Source organism: Eurosta solidaginis, chromosome 3, assembly GCF_040869045.1.
Source record: "Eurosta solidaginis isolate ZX-2024a chromosome 3, ASM4086904v1, whole genome shotgun sequence".
Classification (NCBI taxonomy): domain Eukaryota; kingdom Metazoa; phylum Arthropoda; class Insecta; order Diptera; family Tephritidae; genus Eurosta; species Eurosta solidaginis.
The window spans coordinates 64859522-64879182 of NC_090321.1; the positions used below are offsets into that span (position 1 = coordinate 64859522).

At 40.5% G+C, this 19661-nt stretch overlaps 1 protein-coding gene and 1 pseudogene across 12 annotated transcripts in view; one reads left to right on the forward strand and one right to left on the reverse strand.

The window, feature by feature from the left end:
* Positions 1-19661, forward strand: part of LOC137243855 (T-complex protein 1 subunit eta pseudogene) — a 258228-nt pseudogene that overhangs the window by 111496 nt on the left and 127071 nt on the right.
* The window catches only part of LOC137243853 (T-complex protein 1 subunit eta-like), a 28484-nt gene continuing 9322 nt past the window's right edge, over positions 500-19661 (reverse strand). The window contains exons 1-12 of one of the 12 annotated variants that reach the window (XR_010950651.1): positions 14988-15403; positions 14644-14926; positions 14086-14463; positions 13162-13979; positions 12889-13097; positions 12598-12827; positions 12202-12540; positions 11620-12148; positions 7082-7216; positions 2315-2699; positions 2077-2255; positions 500-2005 (exon numbers count right to left, since the gene is read on the reverse strand). Coding sequence is in view for 5 of the 12 variants with exons in the window: in XM_067772067.1 (XP_067628168.1) it covers positions 2575-2699; positions 7082-7216; positions 11620-11785 (426 nt within the window). In the remaining 7 variants the exon portion in view is untranslated. Of the gene's footprint in view, positions 2256-2314; positions 2700-7081; positions 7234-11619; positions 12149-12201; positions 12541-12597; positions 12828-12888; positions 13098-13161; positions 13980-14085; positions 14464-14643; positions 14927-14987; positions 15405-19661 lie in introns of those variants that run through there. The other 11 variants (XM_067772067.1, XM_067772066.1, XR_010950647.1 and 8 more) reach the window with 11 other exon arrangements.

Here is a 19661-nt window from a genome sequence, read left to right on the forward strand (position 1 = left end):
AGAGCACTACCACTCACGATGATTGCAAAATTTGTTGACTGCAATCACTTTTTCATTCAGTTTCATTGAAATATCCGTTTTCAGGGTTGATACGTTCGTACTTTTAATGGCTAACATACCTGCCCTGCAAAAACGCTCTACGTCATTTGACTAGTCATTTGACCGTCATTGTACGGTCACGCCCCTATTAAATTTTGGTCACGTTTGTTCAGGCGTCGGTAACTTTTTTACACTTTTTTCCCATTTCGTACCTATTTATGTGATTGTGCATTCCGCTCCCACTTATAGGATGTGAGCATAGCACTGCTCTGCTCACACACGTCACAATGCGCGTCAAAAGGCGGTCAAATTTTCGGTGTTTTCCTCTACATTTTCGAGTCATTTGACAATCAATTTTACTGCGGTTTTACCTCTTATATAACCGCCATATAACTTGAATTTTACCTGCCGATTTACTTTACCTGTAGCAGCTACGAGAATAAAATATGAACCAAAAAAATTTAATTTTCAATATTTATTTTTAATTATAATAACCAAACATAACATATAATATAAACATTTATTTAAAACATATCATCAGATTTAGTAAATTTTTGCCAAATAAAGAATATATGAGGCGCCTAGATGCAAAACCAGATATTTAAAAATTTTAAAATAATATTTAAATTGCGACAATATTGCATCGCCTAGCAACATTCTAAAAACCCGTATTGAAAATTCATAACAATTTACAAAATTTCAGCTTTTTTGTGCTTTTCTAACTTTTACATATCATGGATTCATCTGGTTTTGCATCTTGGAGCCTCATATATTCATGAAATTGCAACTTAAATTAATACATTTAATATAAAAAGGAAGTAAGTACTTTAATAATAACATAAAAATATATTAATTGCTTTGAGCTGTATTGCTGCTGCAGCTAACTTTACATTTGGAAAATTCAGAAGTGTGTTATATTCATGTATAATTTGAGTTGTTTACATGGTTTCGAATACAAAATTTGATTATTTGAATCAATTTAAGTCTACAACTTAAAGCTAAGTAGAAATTAAGATTAGATTTACTCTTGTTTTCAAATCAAGAATAATATTCAAAGGTGTCGTGGAATCGGATTGCTGTCGTAATTGAATTTGAAAGTAATAAAGTAAAATATGAATTAAAAAATGTAGGACTAGTAATTGAGTCAGACTTATTATTGTTCTTAATCTAATCATTCAAGCAATAATTCTGAAACCCTAGAAGGAGTATTGATTGGTTTCAAATCTAATTCCAACAGTAATCGTATCACGACATACCTTATTATATATGTACATGAAATTGTAACTTAAATTAATACAGTTGATAAAAAAGAAAAGTAAGAATTTTAATAATAAATAAACTCGCCTTATTGGTTTTTATTTTCCAATTGAAATCTTTTCCAAGCGAACAGAAAATAATTTTAAGCTTCAGAAAAAACTCCAATTATTTAAATAATCTACAACTTAAAGCTTAGTAGAAATTCAGATTAGGTTTACTCTTTTTTCAAATCAAGAATATTCAAAGGTGTCGTGGAATCCGATTGCTGTCGTAATTGATGAACTTAAAAATGTACGACTTGTAATTAAGTCGGACTTATTATTGTTCTAAATCTAATTATTCAAGCAATAATTCTGCAACCCTTAGCAGGAGTATTGATTGGTTTGAAATCTAATTCCGACAGCAATCGTATCACATCCCTTATTATATATGTACGTGATATTGCAACTTAAATTAATACTGTTGATATAAAGAAAAGTAAATACTTTAATAATAAATAAACTCTCTTAATTGGTTTTTGTTTTCCAATTGAAATCTTTTCCTGTGCAAGCACATCGCTAACCTGTGTTGGCAAAAGATATGATTATACGATGTATATTGGAACGATTTTCCGTCATCCCTTGTCAAATTTGGTTTTGAGACAAACCGGTTTCGGCGTTGTGCCATCATCAGTGTCGATTTTCGTTCTGATCTGTTGTTGTCATTTGTCCTGTATTTATAGTTCGTATATATATATATATATAGAAAATCAACCAAACAAGATAAGTCATATGATTATACTGTCTTCGATAGATAGTCGGACGAGCCGCTACTCGGCGAAGTAGAGATGACCGTTGTGTCGGTGGCAGCTGTTATAACAGCAGTTTCTAACTTTACACCATCCGTACAGTGTGATGAATGCTTCACTGCCTTTTCCAATTGCTTGGCACCAGCAATTTTTGCTGTTTGTAAAGCTTTAGCTGTAATGCAAATATATAGATGGGTTAAAGTGGTTTTCGTATGTTATTCAACAACTCACCCTATACCACCATCACAGCCTCGTCATCGATTTTGAATATGTGTACTGTTTCAGTATTCAGACCCAGTTCGTTTCGTGCAATATTTTCGATTTGATGAATATGTATACTATCCGTTAGGCAGACAATTAGGTGCAATCGATTCATTCATATACTGTGGGTATTTGAGCCGTAGACGCAATGGCAGATATTTTGATTCTTTTTGAAGTGTAACATTTGTAAACAGTTGGGTTTCTCTGCTGTCACCATCACCACTAGAGAGCTATTGAAGAAACGCTCGACCAAGATAATATGTGAGATTTACACGCATAGATTTCTTCCACCTTTTCACAGTTATTGACTGAGAAAATGCGAAAGCCATATTTACCATCCAATACCGAAATAGAACTGTAGAGGAAGAAACATTTTATAAAATTTAATAAAATCAAAAATGATAGTTGTGCTAAAATGGGGTAACGTATTGTATGTTAAAGTATAGCGAAGTCTCATCGGCTTTGTCCTGGTGAAAATTGAGTTTGAATAGGTTTTATTCTTCATTCTTAGAAACATGTACGAAGGTACCTGGTAAGATATTAAAAATCCTCAACGCTTTTTTTGCTATAACTTAAAAAAACTCATATTCAAACTTCTACTTAACTTCTACATATCAATAGCTACCTTTACCACCAGGAGTCACTATTGCTTTTACGCCTATGCTATTGTTTCCTACATCGATGAGCTTTGTAATAAAATAAACAGCTATCTCCCAATCTCTCCAGTTTTGTCGCCTCGCGAAACCTGATATTGTCACCAACCAAATCATCGGTGACCTTATTTAAAACATGACCGCGCCAAATGTCGACCATATGGCATTACCTTACCGACTGTCTTACACCCTAAAATTTTGGGTGTGACTTTCGATCAGGATCTACATCTTGGAGAGCATGCACTAGCAATTGTAACGAAAACCGTCGTTGGTGTGAGGGCTTAGCCGATCTCCATAGCGCCCGACTATGAGGAGGAGCTGTTTAGGACTGGCATCTACGCCGTTTCGCCTCATAGGAGGGCGGCGGGATGTCGGTGACCAAGAACTGCCAACCCCCTAATCCAGGGTGTTATGCGGACCGTGCCTATTGGACGATTTGTAGCCAGGGGATAAATTCGGCTGTATTCGAACGGAGCCTTCCCGATACCGGACCACCTCGGGAAGTATTGATGGCCTTACCACAGTAAGGGGCGCTGCTGTGGCTGACGGTTCTTTCCCCGTATATAATACTGGACCGCTGAGCCCGCCTTGCCGGGCTGGTGGTCGTACGACCAAGATGAACGACTCATTACCTAATTTTCATAAGGACGATGATAAGAAGAGGACTGAGCCGCAAGCCAAGGACGACAAATACGGACTAAGCGATGCGTCGGACTCGGGGAGCAAGAGTAGTGCTGATTCAATGAACTCCGTGTTGGAGAAGCACACAAATGAAAAAGGAGTAGAAGAGTGGAGAAGGGTACGGAGCAAAGAGCTCTCTCGAAGTACCGTGCAGTACTAAGAATTGTACAACGCTTGGGAGCAGTGGTGGACCCAACAGAAGAGGAGATCGAGCGCTTGGCATGGGCTCATGAGGCGGTAGAAGTAGGTCGAAGGCAGTTCAAAAGGTTTGCTGCGAGAAACCCTCGGTTCTGCAACCGGTATGAGGAGGAAGAAGCGTCGAATAGCAGAATGAAAAGGCACGTTCGGCGGAAGGCGACAAGCCTGCTTTCAAGAGGCAGAAAGGGCCCAGTCCCAGAGCCGCGACGCAGGGCAGTCCCATAGACAAGACAAGTAGGCCCAAAGCTGTAAGACAGATGGGCCCCAATAGCGAGGTAGCAACTACCTCGAAGGCTGCGAGTCAGAGGGAAGTTCCAACTATGGAAGTAGGAAATAAGCCAAAGGGAGATAACGCTAAGACTCCGACTTTCTCGGAGGTGCTAAAGGGAGCTAAGACTCCGGATTTCTCGGAAGTGCCAAAGGGAAATAACACTAAGACGCCGGCTTTTCCCGAGAAGATGAGTGATGTGGCAAAGCAGTCACTGACTGTGGCGCTGGTTGATCGTAGCAGTCCTTTCGAACAGATGACTAGTGAAAGGTGGAGATCTGTAGAAAAGGAGCTTATTAGCTTAACGCTTAAGATGATGCGGGAATAACCAAGTAAGCTCCTTCCAACTTTGATTCGGGGGATGGTATAATGGTATGAAGATGATAGCGTGCGACAACATCACGAGCTTGCGGTGGCTGGAACCACTTCCCAAACCTCCAAAGGCAGGGCACGAACGCGCGTTTTGAGATGGTGGATAAAGCGCAAATCCTCAAGGTACCAAAAGTTAAGGTATGGATACCATGCGTGATGAAGTCGGAGGATACACTGCGACTTTTGCAGAATCAGAATCCGAACATACCGACACAGGATTGGAAGGTACTTACTGTATCTCGGCCTACGGAGGAAGGTCAGTTATACATCTTCCAAATAAACAAGCAGGCGGAGGACATATTGTACGCGCAGCTTGGAAAAATGTCGTTTGGTACAGGCAAAATTTATATGCGACTCAGGAAAAGAAGTCGCGGGTATTAAAGTCCTAACACGCTGGACGTGGGCGAAGTCGAAAAGGACCTCAAAAGCCTAAGGGAAAAAAGACAGGTGGAGGTAGCCCACGTCACCCCGAATGTGTTAGAAGGGGACCAATAGCCAGATGGTGCTGTGGGTCGCACAGAGGAACACCCGGCACAACAAGTACAAGAGGCTGAAGGGGGCTTCGAACACTCTAAACCAAAAGCGCTAGGGGAGGAAGACGACGTCACGATGAAGGTGCTGGAGGGGGAAAAGCAGCCCATTGGTGCTGCGAGTCCTACATATAAACCTCCAGCACAGAAAAGTGGCGTCGAGCGAACTCCTCCTCCTAACGCGCTGATCCAGGAGCCGTGGCTTCCATCGGGAGGAAAGGTTTCTGGACTTAGCGCGCGCGGATTTGGCGTTTACTATGCGCAAACGGAAGGACGGGTGCGAGCTGTAGTAATGGTAAGGAAACAGCTGCATTCATATATGCTGCCTAATTACACTACTGAGGACCTCGTAGTGGTGGTGAAATAGCCGGGCTCAGATGGTACATGTCCGGCCTTGCTACAAGTTTCAAGTAGGGCGGTCGTGGGATGGCTTAAAATAATATTCGATGGGTGCATAAACTAAATCATGTACCGCACTCTTGGAGAACTGCTCGTGTAGCTTTCCTACCAAAGGCGGGGAAGATCGGTCACGTGTATCCCAAAGATTATAGACCCAATAGCTTAACATCATTTCTGCTCAAAACCTTTGAGAGGCTGATAGATGTGTACATAAAGTCCAACGTGGATGAAAAGCTGCTCTTCACAACACAACAGGCGTACACCAAAGGCAAGTCAGTAGACACCGCATTGCATAGGGTGGTAATAAGCATAGAAAAAGCCCTGGAATATAAGGAATATGCTCTAGAAGTCTTCTTAAGCATTGCCGGGGCTTTCTAAATGGGCGATTATTGATGGTCTTAATTACGTTAAAGTACATCCAGCCTTACCCAGATGGATCGACTGCATGTTAAACTGCAGTAAGATTACATCGCAATGGGGATTGTACGCGGCCACGAAATTAGTGGACAGGGGCACTCCGCAGGGAGGGGCGCTATCACCTCTGCTGTGGACGCTGGTCATTAACCAACTGCTTAGGGGATTCTACGAGGGACCAGAAAAACTTACGGTTTACGCAGATGACGTTGCATACGGTCTTGTTTACAAAGAGGTACAAGGTCCCTAATTGGACCAGGCCTAAGTTAGGAGGGGCGACCCTACGGGAGAAACCTTGCGCAAAATATCTAGGAATGGTCCTAGACAGTAAGCTGTCATGGAAGCTCAACGTGGATGAGAGGGTGAGCAAGGCTTCAACGGCACTTTATGCATGTAAAAGAATGCAAAAGAACCGGCATATACGATCAGAAAGAACTCGATGACGATGCCTCAAAACTAACAACCAAAAGCAATAATTATCATTTCACTGACACAAATTTTATAGTTTTTTTTTTCGGGATTTGGACACAATGTTGTTGTTGTTTTTGTAGCGATAAGGTTGCTTCCCAGAGCCTTTGAGTGTTATCGATGTGATGGTCCTTTAGCCGGATACAGATCCGGTACGCTCCGGTAACACAGCACCATTAAAGTGCTAGCCCGACCATCTCGGGAACGATTTATGTGGCCACATTAAACCTTCAGGCCATCCCTCCCTACCCACCCCCCCACCCACCCTCGCGATTCGCCGCGGATAGGTGAGGTTGACAATTGGGTTTGGAGAAGCTATATATTGCGCTGGCAACCTGAAGGGTTGCGCTACACAGCCCCTTGAATCTGGTATTTTAGTCGCCTCTTACGACAGGCATACCTACCGCGGATAAATTCTGACCCCCTCACCCGCTGGGGGGTATTTGGACACAATCTTATCATTATATTACTTAACAATTTAAAGGCTTCATTCTGTATTGCGAACGATAGCTCAGACGAACGATTCGCCTCCAAACGATTTCGTCTAGCAATGGTATTCTCTATCATTTTCGTTCGGTCTTTACCTTTCTAACTAATGGGAAGGCAAAAGTAATTGTCAAGTGATAAGTTGCCATTGTTTAACATAGTGCAAATACACTAGCGATTCGTCTCTGATCCGCATCGAAAGTTCGTCTCGTAATAGAGAATGTGGCCCTAAGATTAGACATTTTTTTAAATTTGTCTTTTGACTTACCAACAACAACAGAATCATGTTTAATTGTACGCCGCAAAAGCATTATAGCATCATGTTTACCAAGCTCAGTTTCTCCCAAAAATTGTTCAACACTGCCACGTAAAATCAATGTACTTGTTCTAGCATTAACGCAACCTTTAAATAATTATAAACTATAACAAGTAAGGAAGGTTAAGTTCGGGTGTAACCGAACATTACATACTCAGTTGAGAGCTATGGTGACAACATAAGGGAAAAAAACCATGTAGGAAAATGAACCGAGGGAAACCCTGGAATGTGTTTGTATGACATGCGTATCAAATAAAAGGCATTAAAGAGTATTTTATGAGGGAGTGGGCCATAGTTCTATAGGTGGACGCCATTTAGGGATATAGCCATAAAGGTAGATCAGGGTTGACTTTAGAATGCGTTTGTACGATATGGGTATCAAATGAAAGGTGGTAATGAGTATTTTAAAAGGGAGTAATCCTTAGTTCCATAGGTGGACACCGTTTCGAGATATCGCCATAAAGGTGGACCAGGGGTGACTCTAGAATTTGTTTGTACAATATGGGCATCAAACGAATGGTGTTAATGAGTATTTTAAAAGGTAATGGGCCTTAGTTCTATAGGTGGATGCCGTTTCGAAATATCGCCATAAAAGTGAACCAGGGGTGACTCTAGAATGTGTTTGTACGATATGGGTATCAAATTAAAGGTATTAATGAGGGTTTTAAAAGGGAGTGGTGGTTGTTGTATAGGTGGTCGCCTTTTCGAGATATCGCCATAAAGGTGGACCAGGGGTGACTCTAGAATGCGTTGGTACGATATGGGTATCAAATGAAAGGTGTTAATGAGTATTTTAAAAGGGAGTAATCCTTAGTTCCATAGGTGGACGCCGTTTCGAGATATCGCCATAAAGGTGGACCAGGGGTGACCCTAGAATTTGTTTGTACAATATGGGTATCAAAAGAAAGGTGTTAATGAGTATTTTAAAAGGGAGTAGTCCTTAGTTCCATAGGTGGACGCCGTTTCCAGATATCGCCATAAAGGTGGACCAGGGGTGACCCTAGAATTTGTTTGTACAATATGGGTATCAAAAGAAAGGTGTTAATGAGTTTTTTAAAAGGGAGTAATCCTTAGTTCCATAGGTGGACGCCGTTTCGAGATATCGCCATAAAGGTGGGCCAGGGGTGACTCTAGAATTTGTTTGTACAATATGGGTATCAAACGAAAGGAGTTAATGAGTTTTTAAAAGGGAGTGGGCCTTAGTTCTATAGGTGGACGCCTTTTCGAGGTATCGAAATAAAGGTGTACCAGGGGTGACTCTAGACTCTGTTTGTGCGATATGGGTATCAAATGAAAGGTGTTAATGAGTATTTTTAAAAGGGAGTGGGCCTTCGTTCTATAGGTGTTCGCCTTTTCGAGATATCGCCATAAAGTTGGACCAGGGGTGACTTTAGTATATGTTTGTACGATATGGGTATCAAATTAAAGGCATTAATGAGAGTTTTAAAAGGGAGTGGTGGTAGTTGTATATGTGAAGGCGTTTTCCAGATATCGACCAAAATGTGGACCAGGGTGACCCAGAACATTATCTGCTGGATACCGCTAATTTATTTATATATGTAATACCTGCCAAGATTTTAAGGGTTTTTTATTTCGCCCTGCAGAAATTTTTCATATTCTTCTACATAATATTGTCACGGATATTGGCATCGCTGAGCTGTACCATCACTAAGGCGATGCTAAGGCCATGCCAAGCAGTATTTACGTCAATAATCAAATCATGTATACACATATATAAGGCAGCCGAAAGAGATGTCACACACAGATGCATTTACTTATGCGCCTATGTATGCGCGAGAGACTGTAAACTACAAACATTCACATCAATAATTCAATCATTATGTATCTACATAAACGAATAAATAATTGCGTCCACATATGTACGTATACGAGCATCGGAGCGGCAATGCACAAACACATGCATATATCTTATCTCAGTTGTCACAAGAGAGGGCAATAATTTTTGCACGTAGTTGTGGCTGGCGATTTTGTAGCCGAAATAACTAGTAAGTTCTGGAAATCGAAGAGCCTAGAAGTATGCAGCGTAAACTATAAAAGCGGGGCAGGCGAGTAAGAAGTAATTCAGTTTGTGTTGAGCTATCATTTGAGTTATCAATCAGTTTGGTTATTAAGCCAGCGAGTAGCAAAGTATAAGTGTTATTGTGAAGTACTTAATAAAGGCCATTTTTCCATCATTCAATATTGGAATTATTTATTCAACAGGTTAGTGATTCGAACTTAGCAGAGGACTGCAAATAAGAGGATTTGCGGCAGATTCGTTACAATTGGTGTCAGAAGAGGAATTGTTGAATAAATTCCAGAGGACAACAAGGACATGGCAAAGTTCAGTGAATTGAAGATCCAGCAACTAAAGGAGTTGGAGAGCCGTGGATTGAATACAAGCGGCGTTAAACTTGAACTTCAGGCACGGCTACGAGAGGCAATGGAAGCAGAAGGAATTGATGTGGAAGAGTATGACTTTCATCTTGATGGCGAGGAAATAACAAAAATGGAAGAAACACCGCAGACAATGGCGAACACAGACCTGAACATGATATTGGCTGCAATATCTGCTCAAACATCGACAATGTCATCACAGATGGAATCTCAAGAGACACGTATAACATCAAAGATTGAAGCACAAGAAACGCGTATGTCAGAAATGTCGACACAGATTACATCGAAGATGGAAGCACAAGAAATGCGTATGTCAGAAATGTCGACACAGATTACATCGAAGATGGAAGCACAAGAAACGCGTATGTCAGAAATGTCGACACAGATTACATCGAAGATGGAAGCACAAGAAACGCGTATATCCGAAATGTCGTCGCAAATGTCATCTCAGCTGGAATCGCAGGAGAACCGTATAACAGCGAAGATTGAAGCACAAGAGGCACGGATATCCGAAATGTCGGCTCAAATTTCAGCACAGATATCATCGCAGATCTCTGCTCAACTGGAAGAGCAAGAAGGACGTATTTCCTCGAAGTTGGAGGCGCAAGATACAAAAATTTCACAGTTTGAAGAAAAAATCGAGGCCGAGGTGGATGCTTTGAGAGGACGTATCGAGCAGTTGCAGCTAAATCGCCCAGCAGTTTCAACTAGTAATTCAAAGGTAAAAACACCATCCTTTGACGGTTCTGTTCCTTTCGAGGTCTTTAAGCTACAGTTTGAGAAGACCGCAGCAGTGAACAACTGGAATGTGGAAGATAAAGTTGCCGCACTCTTCGTAGCATTGAAAGGACCCGCTGCCGAAATCTTACAGACTATTCCAGAGTACGAACGGAACAGTTATGACGCATTGATGGCTGATGTAGAACGGCGATACGGAAGCGAACACAGGAAACAGATATTTCAAATAGAACTGCAAAACCGCTACCAAAAAGCTAACGAGACTTTGCAGGAGTTTGCTTCGGACATTGAAAGATTGGCTCATCTTGCAAATGCGGATGCACCCGTGGAATACACGGAAAGAGCGAAGATTCAGAGCTTTATAAATGACATAAGGGACGTCGAAACGAAGCGAGCCACATACGCGAACCCAAAGCAAACATTTTCTGAAACGGTATCCCATGCATTGACTCAGGAAACGGCGTCATTATTGAGTAAACCAGCATACAAAGCTCATCGTGTGGAAGTAGAAAGGCCAGAGTGGGTAGATACAATTTTGGAAGCTCTGAAGGGATCACAACAGAAAAATGCCGGAGTTATGAAATGTTTCAAGTGCGGTAACCCAGGTCACATTGCACGTCATTGCAGTAGCAATTCCAATAGTTCCAACAATGTGGGTGGCCGTAAACGCAGAGCTGAAGGAGACGAGCAAATCTCCAAATCCACTCAATCGTTAAACTAAAGCGAGTCAGCCGCAAGGGGCGACAGCTGGCTCCCTCAATTGAATGCCCCATAATCTCTATCTCGCAAATTGGAAGAAGGTCAAGCAATCTTACTGTCGGAGGACATGTGGATGGAAAGGAACGTTTACTGACTGTAGATACGGGTGCCTGCCAAATTACAGCTTGCAAAAGTTTTAAATTACCTTCTTTTAAAAGTGGGCGGTGCCACGCCCATTGTCCAAAATTTTACTAATTTTCTATTCTGCGTCATAAGCTCAACTCATCTACCAAGTTCCGTCGCTTTATCTGTCTTTTGTAATGAATTATATCACTTTTTCGGTTTTTCGATATCGAAAAAGTGGGCGTGGTTATAGTCCGATATCGTTCATTTTAAATAGCGATCTGAGATGTGTGCTCAGGAACCTACGTACCAAATTTCATCAAGATACCTCAAAATTTACTCAAGTTATCGTGTTAACGGACGGACGGACATGGCTCAATCAAATTTTGTTTCGATCCTGATTATTTTGATATATGGAAGTCTATATCTATCTCGATTCCTTTATATATGTACAACCAACCGTTATCCAATCAAACTTAATATACTCTGTGAGCTCTGCTCAACTGAGTATAAAAATGAAATTAATGTCAAACCATGGAAAATGTTGAAACGTTCACCACCAACCTGACGTTCTTCAAAGTAATCACATTGACCCAAAACACTTGAATTAATATCATTAGCTGTAGTCGTAACAGCACCACCACAAGCTTTCATTCTACGTTTCCAATCTTCTTCTGGTACATGAACAGCACAGAACATATCACGATCTGCAAAATACTGTGTAGCAACATCACCAATTGGTAATTTAGAAAACACAACATTGGCGCCTTACTAGCTAGTTTATTCTACAGAATACGCCATTCAGCATCAACAATTGTCTGATACTCTTGGACATTGGAGGACATTGCTGTGGCAGATCATTTTTCCAATAAAGCACTTTGTTGCTCCTTTGATTGGCGCTTCGACATGTACAGCCATGTCAAATTTTAGCATGCATAATTGTAATGCTTTACGTATAGCTTTAATGATGATACGTGCATGCACGCCTTCCTCAACATTTGGCTTAACTTGTTTTTAGATTTCACATGCTTAAAATACTACTGAAGTGGTGCCATCGCCGACCTGATAAGAGAAACATTTTTATTCTACACATTCTAATATAACAAAAAACTTACCTCAGGATTTTGAAATTTGGCGATGTCTACTAGAATTTTACGGCTGGATTCACAATATCCAATAGTTTCATAATGGTTGCCCCATAATTTGAAATTGTGGCCTTACCACTGGAATCAACATAATGCTTGTCCATACTACGTGAACTCAATGTAGTGCGTACAGTGCCACAATTGAATGCGAGGCATTGATGTTGGATATGAGTTGAGGTTTACCATGAGAGCTATCGGTACCCAAGCAATTTTACACAAATACTCATGTACCCAATACAAGTTCAGGACGTTCATATTTATCGACACGCTGTCCGGTATGGCCCAAATGTTGGAAATATGCAGTTGGCACTGTTGAGAAAAAATATGGATCAATGAACACAAGTAAAAGTGAAAGATTTTTTTTACCATCTCTTGTTACTTTACACATTAGACATTGGAAACGACGACCAGCATCTACAAGTTGATATTGGGCTTTGCAACGATTACATCTAATTGGACCCAATTCACCAAAATTTACAATGGGTGGCTCATATTCACCCTCAACCGTTCGTGCCATTGGTTAGACGGTAAATGTAATGGACAAAGCTGTTGTTTTTAATAAATCAGCTGTTGCAGGTATGCAATACAAAGAGGACCTGCAAAGAAGAAAGATCAATGTAATTGCCAAAACAAAACATTAATTTCGAATAGCGATACCTAACGTAACGTGGCGAGGAGTTACCCTGATCTTCTACCACATATTTTGTGGTCACCAACGGTGGTAATAAACCCTGTTTATTAGTAATAAAAGCACCACCAGCGCTATTTTATTATCGGATTTGGCATCTGATCGGGATCTAAACGGCCTTGGGCTTGATCATACTGTTGCGGCTGTTGATATTTACCAGCACAGGTGCAGGTGGTTGCTAAAGAAAATAACACAAAAATAATCATCAGCAAATTTGTAAATTATTAGTTGTATTAGCATACATTATAACCAGGACGTCCGGACGTGTCCGGGTATTAGGGGTTGACCCGGCTTGTGTGGTTGACTGAGCATTGGCGTCTGTCCAGGTTGTGTTGGTGGCATCATTTGACCTATCTAACCACGTGGTACACCTGGTTGTTGTAGAGGATAACCTGGATGTTGAGGTTGTGGTGGATAGCCCGGATTTTGTGACATTGGCAGATAGCCAGCCTGGGAACGTTGTTGCTGCTGCTATCGTGGCATTGCATAACCCGGTTGCTGTTGTGGTATATACCTTGGTATAACTGGATAATTGGCTCACCTGGTCCAGTTGATGCGGGCGGCATACCTGGAGGACCATGTTTCTCATGGCCATCAAATGGCTGGTGCATAGGGTATTGAGGTGGCATTTGACCGGGTTGTGACTGCATTAGACCAGACTGTCGTGGCATTGGACACGATTGCGGTGGCATTTGCTGTTCACCTGTGTGCTGGTATGGAACTGCAACACCGCCTGCACTTGATGTTGGTGGTGTAGCTGAAACTGGTGGTTGACTGCTTCGATTTCAAACTTGAATTGATTCGATTTCAACCTCACCTAACCGCGGCGAATCCTGTTTCACTAACAGACGAGGTTCTAGCGGCCTCAAGCTCCTCATGGAACTTGAGGTGGCGAGGGAGGGATAGCCTGAAGGTTTAATGTGGCTATATAAATCGTTCCCGAAATGGTCGGGGTAGCACCTTAATGGTGCTGTGTTACCGGAGCGTACCGGATCTGTATCCGGCAAAGGACCATCACATCGAAAACACTCCCCAACGCCTTCGGGGAGTAACCTTATCGCTACAACAACAACACCAATAACAACAACATAATCCAAGTTAGATACTCTAAACTCTACCTAGGTTTCATTGCTTAGAGAATTTATGTAGTAATTGCATTTACTTACATGCTTGAATTCAGAAGAAATATATGCATTCTTTGGCAAGCTGGATGTTTTTGTTATCGTATTGCCTGTCAAACCGAATTTTGGCTGATAAGTTCGCGATTTTGTTCTACTTCACGAAAAACAGTTGCATTGCGAACATCTGGACTCTGTGACCTTTGCTTAAGATTTGACATGAGCGGCGTAGTTGCTGTATTTTTCATGTATACACCAACCGGACTTACGATATGCGAAAATTGTTTAGGTTCGGTATTTTCTTTGAGACGTGATGGCATAGCAGTTTGGGGTTTCTTAAATAACTCCAATTTTGGCACTGGTTTCATAGAAATTTCTGTGCACTTGTTAGTGGTGTACGCTTTGGTTATGAGAATGGAGTTTTAGCTACAAAAAAATGAAGAAAAAAAATCAAATTTTATAAGTTTATTACATTAAGTAAAAAACTTCTAAAGCAACTAATAGTAATTAGCTTAAAAGCCATCAAACACAAGTGCCAGAAATATATCCGCGGCATACCTGCCGACCAAAATGATTCAAGGGGTTGTGATTGCCAACCTCACCTACCCGTGGCGAATCCTGTACCTAACAATTTGGTGTGAACAATTGGTGCCAGTTAACCCTCTGAAATAATCGGCGCAATTGTACGCCATTGTGTTGGCATTAACTTGGCAAAATGCAAAAGCTTTTCATCCTACTCCCGTGACCATTATGTCTTCTTTATGCTAGGATCAAGCCATTCGGACCAGCGTGCCTTACATTGATTGGCAGATTTGCGGTGCAGCAGTGATGCAATACGTGACCACTGGTTTTTGCCATATTTCATTACAGCTGCTTTGAGGATTTCATCCTGAAAGTTATCAATTTAGTTAATAAACGGCCAAGAGTAACCAGTCGCGTCAAATGCTTACCTCAGTGTTTCTCCACACACCACCTTTTATCATAATTCGCGGCATGGTGCTATATAATTGTGAATTCTTTCGATGAGCACAAAAATCAAATCAAAATTTTTTGTCGAAATAAACAGCAAAAATCATTGTTTTAATATACAACTTTGGGAAAATTTTAGAATAGCACCCCCCGAGTTCGGGATAAAACTTGGTATCAAATGAAAGAGGGAGTTCTCCCGATCACAAATATATATATTTTAAAGTGCGCAAACTTATAATTTAAAAGTTATTTGTTGTTAAAATTTGCAAATTTAGCAAATGTCTATAGCACTTTAAATTACAATTTACACATCTTTCAAAACCTTACTCCACATACATATCTATATAAATTGGCAACGATAAACTTAAATTGCATTTTTGTACATTTCACATTTCATTTTTACATTGTTTTTACTTATTATAAATGTTTTTATTAAATCAATCGCGCATTTGCAGCAACATGCACATATATATATATATATATATTTTATTGATGACATTACAAAGCTGTGCTGCCACATATATATACGTATACACATATAAAATTTGTATAGAAATTTGCAAATTTTAACACCAAATAACTTTTAAATTATAAGTTTGCGAACTTTAAAATATATATATTTATGATCTGGAGAACTCCCTCTTAATTTTAAATCTTTCCGGAGATATTCCATTTAAAACTCTCAAAATTGAAAAAATTTTCCACCACGAAATGTTTTGCTGTCTCTGCTGAATTAGAAATGGCGGATTTTTTTGCACGCAAAAATTACGTATTTTGCTATCCCTATAAAAATAATAGGTGCGAGAGAGCACGATACATTGTGAGAAAGCAAAATTTGTCAGCGTGCTATTTCATTTGCAAAATTTTTCATTCCAAATCGTCACCCCTGTCAAAAATTCGTGTGGCTGTGTGCGTTTTTGGTCACACGATTTTTGCAGGGTGTGATTGGGTTGAAGGTGTCAAAATAGTTATAGGCTGCCATATTTCATTTAAAACATTATGTTTGATTTTAAAAAGTTTTGTTAGGGGAATTTTGCCCCTAATGAATGAATGCACTGCTTGTCAGTTGAAGTGTGAGGATGCAATAAGCTGAGCTTGGCTAAAACAATTAAATTTAAAGTGAATAAAGGCAGTTAAAAACTTAGAAATCCACAAAAAACTCAAGTGCCTTTTTTTGCAAAAGTGATTTGTGCACCATATTTATTTCTTGCTTGTTAGTTTGCAAACACATAAAAAGAAATTTCAATTTTGGTAAAACAAGTAATACTACGAAAGACGGCGATAGAAAAGTAAGAAATGGCGCCAAAAACAAGAACAAATAAAAGACACAATAACAAAGAAAAAGACTTAACTTCATGCGATTCAAGCGACAACGAAACTACTTGTGTCAGCCTAGCTACAATAATAGATAAGTTAAACAAAGAGTTTAAATTGCAAGAGCGGGCGTTGAAAAAAATAAGAGAGTCCCAACACAACATAAGTGATGGCTTTAATGCACTTAAGAAAGAGATCGAACGATTAACAGAAGAAAACAAACAAACAAATAAATAATAGTTTAAAAAAACTAAAAAAAACACGCTTTTATAGAAAATAATTTTCAAATTAAAAAGAGTTTATATAACAGTAGTAGAAGGTCAAACAATCGTTTATAGTTAATCACCTCAAACTAAAATTATAATAAAATTTAAGTTATTAACAGAATAATTTAATTCAGACTAAAAAGCGTGGGGTGAATTTGACTACATTTCATATCTTTCCTCTCAAATAGTTGCCAATAGAATGATTGTAACATTCAATATCAAGCACCCTCAATTATTCTGTTAATAACTTAAACTTTATTATAATTTTATTTTGAGGTGATTAACTATAAACGATTGTTTAACCTTCTTTTAGTTCGGTTAGCTATAAAAGCGTGTTTTTTTAAACTATTATTTATTTTTAATTTTTAAGTTCAAGTAATTTTAAAAGTTTTAGTCGAGAGTGATGAAACCTCGAAACGCCAGCGGTCTATGGATGAATCCAACCCCACGGCACCGAAAAGGGCCAAGACGCAGGGAGGCTGGACGCGGTCTTTCGCCGAAATTGCCAAGGGTCGGCAGATCAATGGCATTATACACGAGAGCAGCGAAGATGGCAGGATCCCGAAACAACAGTGGAAGTGGATCGAGACCGCGCACGCTACAGTGGCCGTTAAGGTTAAAAAGACAACCCTGGTCCACCGCCATCTTACACCGATGCAGGGTGGCAATGTTAATCTAATTGCCTGTGACGACGCCAGGTCGGTCAACCTCTATAGGGCCGCCGTCACGCTGATATGGGTGGTATATCTGGGCGCGCGCCTCAAGATAGTGGAGGCGCGTGATATCCCCTCACGACCAAGGGCTAGAACCTGGGTTCCAGTGACGCCAACGGACCCAGCTGACATCCTGGAGCTGCTCCAGGAGTACAACCCGCCACAGGTTTGGAAGTCAACTCGGATAAAACCGAGTTTGTCCTGTTCACGAGGAGGTACAAAGTACCAAATCTTACACCGCCAAGAATTGGGGGTACGTTCTAGCGTCTAGCGATCAAGTCAAGTATTTGGGAGTCATTCTGGATAGGAAGCTATTATGGAGTGACCATATAGTGGAGCGATCCAAGAAGGCAGCAGCAGAGCTGTTCACCTGCAAGAGGGCAATTGGCACCTCCTGGGGATTCTCCCCTAAGGTGACCTACTGGATTTGCACAGCCGTTGTGCGCCCGATTTTTCTTTATGGTGCCTTGGTCTGGTGGCCTGCACTAGCTAAAAGTACCTATCTTAAAATGCTTCAAAATGTGCAACGGAGTTCGGAGCTCTGCATTACCGGGGCTCTCGGCTCCACTCCAGATTCCGTTACATACATACATGGATACATAGATACAGGCCAAGGTAACAAAAGCGTGTTAAAAAGGGCTCCAGTATGCTCTTTCGTAGATGTGCCATGCATCCACTTCTATCATTAATAAAGGAAGTGTTTTTTCGCATTATGTTCAAGGTTTCAAATCTATGGTCATTTGGGGTGGTCACAAGTTCAATTGACCTTATGTCCGTTAACCTTATGTTACCCCACCATCACATTAATGCATTGTCATTGAGCCTTGATACGTGTGCAAAGTTTCAATCAAACTTAGGCCATTCAAAGTGGTAATAAGGCCAATTGACCTTATGGCCGTTGACCTTATGCCACCGCACCATCACATTAATGCATTGTCATTGAGCCTTGATACGTGTGCAAAGTTTCAATCAAACTTAGGCCATTCAAAGTGGTAATAAGGCCAATTGACCTTATGGCCGTTGACCTTATGTCACCACAGCACCACATTAATGCATTGTCATCGGTCCCTGATACGTATGCAAAGTTTCAAATTAATCAGTCTTCTAGAAACCGGTGAAAATTAAGCTCAAAGATTCCGTTACATACAGGCCAAGCTAATAAAAGCGTGTTAAAAAGAGAGAAAGATTTAATAATACTAGCCGGACCCGTGCGCATGTTGCGCAACAAAATACAAAACACGGGTCCGGCTAGTATAAATAAATTAGCAATACCCGACAGATGATGCTCTGGGCCACCCTGGTCCACATTTTGGTCGATACCTCGAGAACGCCTTCACATATACAACTAAGGGCCACTCTCTTTTAAAACCCTCATGAATACCTTTAATTTGATACCCATATCGTACAAACACATTATAGAGTCATCCCTGGTCCACCTTTATGGCGATATCTCAAAAAGGCGTCCACCTATAGAACTAAGGATCACTCCCTTTTAAAATACACATTACCACCTTTCATTTGATACCCATTGTGATAATTGTGACGTGTTATGGCAGCAAGAAGCAGAGCCTGAATATCACCAAGTGTGCATTCACAATTGCATATGTACATTTTTATGTATATATGTATCCCTTGTTGTACAGGAAGTACAATTCCTTTTTGCTTCTTCTTGCAAACAACTTATAACTGTGCAGCACGACCAAGAATACCACATTAAAAGTAAAATTGTTAAATACTAAAAAGTATTTCATTTACTGGGCACACTAAAATATTACATGGTGTCAGAAGTGAAGAAAAAGAGAGTTGTGGATCAAAATAAGTAAAAGCAATTAGGATTACAAGAGTAAAAGTGGATTTTCCACAATGAATTTGCCATACACACAATTAACAGCGTGCAAATGGAGGCAACAATTACTGTGTGGATGATTGCTAATGGGAAGATGGAAAGACCAGAGAAGGAGAAAATTGCACTGTTCATATGGCTATTAGGTGAGCAAGGAGTGGCGATCTACAATACCCTCTACCCAAATGATGGGTCAGAACTGTCGATGCTGGGCGTCAACATACCAGCGGAAGCTAACCAAGATGCAGTAAGGCAACGACAACTAGATGAGGTAATTAAAGCATTTGAAGAATATTGTGTGCCACGGAAAAATGTCGCAATGGAGGCATATAAATTTAATATAATAACGCAAAAGGAAAAGCAATCATTCTCTGAGTTTGAAACCCAGTTGCGGAAGCAAATACAATATTGTGAGTACAACTGCAGTTGTGGAATAAAGTATGATGACAGGATGTTGCGCGATCGCATCATTTTGGGAGTCCATGACAAAAAATTGCAACTAAAGTTATTAGATGGTCG